This window comes from Anopheles bellator, chromosome 2 (assembly GCF_943735745.2).
Source record: "Anopheles bellator chromosome 2, idAnoBellAS_SP24_06.2, whole genome shotgun sequence".
In the NCBI taxonomy this organism is placed as follows: Eukaryota; Metazoa; Arthropoda; class Insecta; order Diptera; family Culicidae; genus Anopheles; species Anopheles bellator.
This window is the reverse complement of record NC_071286.1, coordinates 40,406,813-40,414,754: the sequence shown is the minus strand read 5'-3', so window position 1 is coordinate 40,414,754 and position 7,942 is coordinate 40,406,813. Positions and strand designations below refer to the sequence as shown.

General features: G+C 47.7%; 1 protein-coding gene across 1 annotated transcript; it reads left to right on the top strand.

Moving 5' to 3' along the window:
* The first annotated feature begins 733 nt into the window (after positions 1–733).
* On the top strand, positions 734–3,735 carry LOC131209156 (protein doublesex-like). Its single transcript, XM_058202154.1, has 3 exons — positions 734–1,350; positions 2,537–2,671; positions 2,781–3,735. Exons 1-3 carry the CDS (start codon positions 867–869, stop codon positions 2,930–2,932), a joined length of 771 nt encoding a protein of 256 aa, XP_058058137.1. The 5' UTR covers positions 734–866; the 3' UTR covers positions 2,933–3,735.
* Positions 3,736–7,942: the final 4,207 nt, after the last annotated feature.

Below are 7,942 nucleotides of genomic sequence, written 5' to 3'. Positions count from 1 at the left end.
TCGGATTTGTCTCGGAACTTGTGTCTGTTCTAGCTGTTCCTAACAATATGATTGCTGAAAAACTCATTGCATGAACTCAAAAACTCAACTCATACGTCAGGAGAGTGCATCATTCCGAATGGTACAAGTAGTCATTTAATACCTGAAGAATTTGAGAATCTGCGTGACTCCCTAGAGAGAGCTGATGACGTTGCGAATTAGGATTGTTCGAAACATGTATGGATGAACCCAAAAACAACTAGAAATACCATTTTAAAGGCGAATATTACTCAGTAGAAAAACGCACATACCACCAAAAAAGTTACGTTTCAGTGCCTCGGCGTCTTTCTCGCTTTTTTACGGTTCCATTTTCATTTGCTTTTCTATCCAACCCTATCCACATCGAGGAACAAATACCTCGGTGGCAATGTCCGTTGCATGTCTATCGATAGGGGTTGGAAGTGCGTGTTAAGTAAACGATCTAACGAACTTACGTCATCGTTGGGGGGAGACCATCATTCGGCGATGCGAGAGACCCGATCAATCCATAGCACCAATTAATCTCACCTGCCCTGCACCTGCCAAATCCCAGTATAATCTGCATCGTGTGCAGAGGTCGGATATGCTTGGCAATTTTTCATGTTCCATCGTTTGCATCATTATCATTATCACAAGAATTATCACAATAGATGTTCAATCATTTACGAAAGCTGTGCATGTAATTGGATTGGCAGGCAATTGGCATTGGCCTCCCTTAGTGTTATCATACTGGAGTGGAGTGGAAAGAAGAGCATCGAGGCAGAAGCCGGGCAGTAAAGACCACAGAGACAGTGGTCTTCATTGGACAGTGAAGTACTCTACTCGCACCAGACCACCGCTTCCCGGCCATGTCCGACTCGGGGGATGATTCGTACGAGGACCACAACGGCACGTCCAACTCGCTGAGTCCACGGACGCCGCCGAACTGCGCCCGGTGCCGCAACCACGGGCTCCAGATCGGGCTGAAGGCCCACAAACGGTACTGCAAGTATCGCCAATGCAACTGTGAAAAGTGCTGCCTGACGGCCGAGCGGCAGCGCGTGATGGCGCTGCAGACGGCCTTGCGCCGTGTCCAAACCCAGGACGAGCGGTATCTTAACGAGGGCGAGGTGCTACCCGACCCGGTAGGTAGCCTGCACTGTTACATAGTACCCATGCTGTCGGAACTGAAGGAGCTAAAGCATAATATGGTTCATAATTCTCAGCCAAGATCGTTTGATAGCGACTCGTCCAACGGGTCGTTGGCGTCCACACCGGAAACATCCAGCATGGTGCTGCACGCGCGATCCCCGGACATCCCACACCATCCGGCTGAAGTGCAGCATCTCGGAGGTAAGTCTTCTCACGAACGACTGAGCAAGTGTTTTGTTTGCAGTGATGGGCGTATCGATACTGATATGTAATGCACAAATGCTCATAGTAGTACTAAATAAGCTTCAGAAGCGCGCTTGGTGGCATGTGAAATTACTATTTCTACTCGTAACAACTGCGAAGTTTGATAGCGTTGCTTCCACTCTGTTTTGAGTAGTGGAAACATGGAGTCGTATTCTGGTGCAATGTAAACGAAAATCGTTAACAGGCTGCTTATTTGGTCGGTACTGTTGATTTTACACATTTGCTTGTGCATGTGCATCGATGGGCAGTCAAATTTCGAGTTTCCCAACCTGGAAAAACCTTAATTGGTGATAAAACACGCAGCGGACTCTCGATCACTGCACTCCGATCAGACGATGATCGTCGCCATATCGACGATGATTTTACTTGAAATGACCGTCGAACAGTCTATCGCAACACGAATTCGAATAATCAACGAACGTTTTGCCTTCATTATTAGACATTAATCTTACAACACGGAAACCTTGAATAGTTTGAGAAACTTGACGTTTGAACCAATTCCACGCCTTTCGTGTTCACCAGATCTTGCATCTAGTATTTTTTTCCTTAACTCAATTGAAACCTTAAGGGTAACCATTTCGACTTGGACAATGAGATAAAGGCAACTATCGCGTCCTGGGTACGAGAAAAGTAGGAAGATGATTTTCATGACTAACATTTGTACTTTAATTAATTTTTTTGTTCGTCTTCGAGTGTGTTTTGGGTGTGTGCATTACTTTTCTTTGACTTGGCTTAGTTTTGTCAACTTCTTCGGTTAATGGAAATCCGGTAATCGGAAAGTAAGTTGGTATTCAAATCTTCAGAATGCCAATCCAATCCAGTTTATCAGAGTTACTATATACAATTTTAAATAATGTTCTTTTTCATATTCTGCCAAAATCATAAAATATGAGAATAGTCTGGACGTAAACAATTCTTAAATTTGAAATTCATAAATAACAATTCATAGTAAAGCTTTGACAACTACTTACGACCATGTTTTGGTAAAAGATGTGCGAGATTGATCGAATCCCACTTGGAGAGCAGATCAATTGGTGTTAAGTTTGGCTATCACCATTCGCTCCATTTAAGTATACGCGATACGAGTAACGTTTCCGTTCTGTTGTCCGACTTCCCGTTACAGACGACGAGCTGGTCAAGCGAGCCCAATGGTTGCTGGAGAAGCTGAGTTACCCCTGGGAGATGATGCCCCTCATGTACGTCATACTGAAGAGCGCTAATGGCGATGTACAAAAGGCGCAGCAGCGAATCGACGAAGGTAAGATGCTAAAGACGGTGTCGCACGGCGGCAGCCAGGTGTGGAACATTGGTTGTGATAGCCGTAGCTTACCTTTTGTCCATTCATTGATGCCTTCTCCCCAACATAGGTCAGGCCGTGGTCAACGAATATTCACGATTGCACAATTTGAACATGTTTGATGGTGTGGAGTTGCGCATCGATCCAGTCTTACCGGCTGCGACAGCCAGAACGGCGAACGGACAGAACGGAAGTCGTTCTCGGTACCCTAACGATGCCTAATCGGAAGCCATTGGTTGTGGGAATAATTAAAACATTCCTACTTGAAACAAGCGATGGAAACACTGCGCCCAAACGAACTGGCCATATGGTCGTTGCCAGGTTGCTCCCAGGAAATTTTGTATCATTTATCATTTTGCATATTAAATCGGTTTTTCGTCCCCTACGGTAGAGCCATTTTTCTATGGTCCCGGCTCCTGGAACACTCGCAGCCCATGGTAGCCGAATTCCCAGAATATCCTAGATTGAGTGTACTCCCCAGCCACTTGGTCGGATGGTCCCATAAGGGTTCTTAGACGCGTTAGGATTTTAAATGTTATCGAGATGATGCGCGACTAGGGCTTGTCGCGGGACCAACAAGCCCGCACGTAAAATATAAAACGTTACTGCGAACACAAAAAGACTATCAAATACCCGGACCTACGATGAAAGGTTTACACTAGCAAACAGGACACCGATTGTGAAACTAGGCTTATGAAACGTGCGCATTTTGAACGGGGGCCCAGAGGCAACTCGATGAGACCCTGGCCGTGAACCAGGAAATCGACATGGAAATGGATCTTGTAGCATTGCAGGAAATGTGCTTGCCTTGGAAGTACTAATGCAACGGACCAGCTGGGCGGGAACGAAACGGAAAGTTGGTTACTTAACTTTCAGAGGACCTTTTCAACACACAGAAATTCTTTCAAATTTTTACACCAAGTTTTGTCTTATTTTAGCAAAGAAGTTGTAATCAAAATTCCGTAAATTGAATAAAGCAACAACATTCGAAAATCAACAACCATTCCCAACCTGCAATTAAACGCAACAGGAAATTAAACAAATTATTCATCAGGAAACTCGGTTAAAGCACCCGATAAATCTTTCGTGCAATGTACATCTTTCCGAATAACGTCTTTGCGGACCGCAATGGAGCAATGGATAGGATGGTCGACGTCTAGCGGGTCCGGACGATCTTGTATTTTCGCACTTAAAAAATTAAAGATCAAAATGGAAAGTACACGGCATAAAAGCGTTTCTGGAACAGAGAACATACAATCATACTCAATGCGATGCGGCACGTGAGACCTCTAGCATTTGGGAAGAACCAAGAAACAAATGGAATGAACGAACTCGTTGAAACGCCCATCAATCAGGCAGACGAAGCTACTGAAATGTATTTACTAATAAATTAGGCAACTTTTTGATAATAAATCCACTCAAGAAAACCGATTGAGTCGTGCGATGTATTCAGGACGCGGAACAAATCATGCCGTAGCGAAGCAGAGATAGACTCAACAGACGAGCGAAACACGAAAGAGAGCTGTAAGCTAACGACGGAGCTGAAGTAAAACGCAAAAAACGTTGGTAGGAATTTGTGTTTGATTTGCATTCACGGCGAGTATCGATCGTACATCGAGTTCAAGTGCAGCGTCAATCAACGCTAGAAAGGAAGTTCAGTTTAGTTTTCCTACTTTGGTTTTAAATTAATCGTAAATTAAGTCAATCTTGTCTTATTGTTCAACGTAAAAGTTATGCTAAAGCAAATGACGAAAAACAAAACAACCAAACCGCAGCGAGGCGAAAAACATTTGTCAAAACAAAAGTGTAGAGCAAACGAAAATCGAAATCCAATCTGGGACGAAAGCAAAAAGAATACTACGATGGCGTAGTATACGTTTTGCGCCTATCGAGATTTCAGTTTATAAGTTCAAAGGTGTCTTGCTGTGAAAAAGAGCATTCGCAGTTAGTGTTCATCACGAGGAAATTGAGGATTTCCTGATCCGGGTCCTCGATTTAAGTCCTTTTTCGCCATTCCTCATCTCGTCTCTTCCGTCGTAAGATCCGCTCTATTGAGCAACGGTTCGTTTATCGGATGAACTTTAAGCTTGCTTATGAGAAGCACAAACGAACGCTTCGAATTAGTTGAAATATTTCGAGCATTCGTTTGTGGGAAACATTTCAACTCAACCCTCGATTGGGAATATTGCACCCAACAGTTGCATGGTGAGTCGGCCGAATGTGCTTCTCACTTCTCACTCCCTATCTCATTTCGGGTCATTGTCGGCTATTTGCATTGTGCCAAAAAAACAATCGAAGGTGAAGGTACAGAACAATTTAAAAACTACTAATTGACTACAAAAAAATGAACTTTAAAATCACTTCTGAGAAATACTAACGAACCGGAATTTTTAAGGAAATCGTTTGAATATTTAGGATTTGTCATCACAGAACATGGAATCAAGCCTAACCCCAACAAAAGAGTAACGTCAAGGAATTTAGGGAATGTTAAGGTTTGGTGGGCTACTGCAAAGGTTTAATGAATTGAATATGAAGATTTATTGGCACACACTGAATGCTTTAAGGAAATGAAGACCATTCTTAGCAGTTCCTACATTTTAACATACTCACTACGATACAATATTCAGATAGAGGCGACGACTGGAATTATAACCGAGAAAATTAGTTGTACACCTGAATCACTCATCACTCACCTTTTCCCGGGATGCAAAAGAAATTTAATCAATTAAATGTCAAATTTCAAATATTCCTGATTAAATTATGGTTTCGTATTAATAAATAAATAAATAAATATTTCTAGGGACTCGTATTTGTGGTATATAGTCGTGTTCTTGTTTGAACGTTGTTGCTGATAACAAAAAAATAACGGTAAACTTTATTCCAGCTGAAGCGATTTAAATTTTAAGCGTTCCCCAGAAGTTTCAAAATCCGAACCTGTCGTGTCGTTTTGAGCCGCAGAGCGAAGTCGAACAAGGAATTACACCGAAAGGAAGGATATGTTTCGGGTAGGACCCGAATTGTCCCGAAATTGTCGTTCGCAGGTGGTGTATTCCTATTCACGCCATGCCCATCGGTGAAGCGTTCCGTCCCGTGCCATTTGTCTTCGTATTTAAAGGCGTATCAAGTAGTGCTAACTGTTGCACGGCCGTTGGTCGGTCGGTCTCGGTGTTTCAGTTCCGCTTCCGGTTCGGGAACGGGCCACCGTCGCGTGTGTCGCTGCCGAAGACGCGCTGAGTGCCCGGAGCGCGGCACTCACGGTTCATCGCTCCCCACCGGGCAGCCCCAACGCGCGCTCGCTACAATGTATGCCGGCGGGTTGCCAGTGGCCGTCGGTCGTCGGGATTCGCCGTGAACAGAAGCGCGAAGCCTCCGCTGTGCAGTCTTTTAAAAATAGCCCCATCAGTGCGCTGCGCGTCGTCGTCGTGCGACGGAACCGCTTTCTGTCTGCCCTCGGCCCGCGTGTTCCCGCGCGCTGCGATTAGCGCGGTCGCGTGTGTGGTGGTGTGCGCGATCCTGGTGTGCGTTATCAACGGCGCTGCGTTTTGGCAAATGCCGTGTCTAGCTGTCACCGGGTTGGGTTTGTTGTTTTTTTCGCTGCCTTTGCCGTCAACCCTCTCGCCACACTGGCCATTCGGCGGACTCTCGGTCTCGCTCCTTCGCGCAAAAATCTCAGTTGGCAGCCGGGCCCCGGAGCAGCAGGCAGGCCCTTTCCAGCAGCGGGCCCTTTCGCGACCGTCGAAAACTTGTTGCACGACGCCGTCGCTGGTTGTTTGTTGATGCTGCCGAGGCTGACCTACAACAACTTTCCATTCCCGGCTAGGCGTCCGTGCGGTGTGCATTCGAGTGTTGGTGCGTTTGTGTGGGTGTGTGTGGTGTGTGTGGGTGGCTGTGTGTTTGCATTTGCGTGCAGGGCTTACGATATCAGCTCCCCCTGAACGCTATCATCGAGCGGTGCAGACAGAAGGTCACGGAAAGTTATCTCGCGCCGAGGCCATCGAATGGCACTCTCGCCCCACAGGACGACCACCGAGCGACAGTCCAAAGGGGGGGACGAAACCGAAACGAAGAAGGTGAGACAGAAGCCGAAGAAGTGGTCCAGTGTGCGGTGCGTCGGAACAGTCGCAAAGTGCGACCGAGACCGGATCAATACGGCGGCCCGAGCCGGCGTTCCGGTGGAATGGAAGCAACATGAAAACGCCACAAAAGGCCGGTGGCAACATCGGAAGCGGCGAGTGCACTCCAGCCGCGGTGCAAGTGCATCGGGCCGGGCGGGGGCACTACACAAAAGGCCGCTGCTGCTGACTCCTGTGTGAATTTGATTTAACCAACTACCCTAGCGACCGCTTCCGTTAACGTTCGCGTCCCTCCCTCCGATCCACCCGCGACCACCACTACCGAATGCGATGCAAAAATGCACTTCTGCATCGTGGGGAGGGGTAGGCCAGGCACGCAAGCAAGGCCAGACCGCCGCACCGAAGACGTTTCGCTCCGTTCCGTTCCGTTCCGTTCCGTTCGTTCGTCCGTCCGGTTAGTTCAATAATAAAAAGTGCATTCAGTGTATGCGTTGCGAATCGTTATGCACTGCAACTGCAATTGCGCGGCACGCACGCACACACCGGCGGGCATCGTGGGGCGTTTGAGCTACCGCTCCTATAATTAATGCAACAATGTTGCCCGTTCACCACCACCACCAGTGGGGGTGGGGCGGTGGGTGGCGCGGGGCCATTCCCCACCCTTCCGCGGACAAGCTGCCGTAAATTTGCAGTCGATACGCAAAGATCGCCCGAATGGCACTCAGCGGCGAAGTCGTTGTCATGACAGCGCAGCGACGACGGCGGCGGCGGCCCCATTGAGTGCCCCGTGAGTGCCTCGTGGGGATCCCCCGTTTTTGCGCGTTCATTCGCCGTGCCGTGCACTGGTAGTGGTGGGAAGGGTTGCTATTTTTCGGGGATTATCAAAACAACGAAACATATGTTTTTGGGCAGCGCCGCGCAACATATTTGCGCGCCAAGCCCCATGTCACTCGTCCCGCCGATCGCGGGAATTGCGCTGCTGCACCGGAATGTGCGAGGGGAATGCAAATAACGGGGAGGGTGAACGGAGCACCACCCCTTTGAATGGCTCGTTGCGTTGCGCTCTTCTCCGTTGCATTCGTGCTTGGGCTGCTGGTGTTGGTATTGGCTGCACCGCGAATGCTGCACACGTGCTCTGCTGCACCGCACACACCACCAC

Excerpts from the sequence above, each read along its gene's own strand:
- LOC131209156 (XM_058202154.1), top strand. The coding sequence starts at position 867 with ATGTCCGACTCGGGGGATGATTCGTACGAGGACCACAACGGCACGTCC. Across the intron at positions 1,351-2,536 it reads TGAAGTGCAGCATCTCGGAG|ACGACGAGCTGGTCAAGCGA; the intron begins GTAAGTCTTCTC and ends TTCCCGTTACAG. Across the intron at positions 2,672-2,780 it reads GCAGCAGCGAATCGACGAAG|GTCAGGCCGTGGTCAACGAA; the intron begins GTAAGATGCTAA and ends TCCCCAACATAG.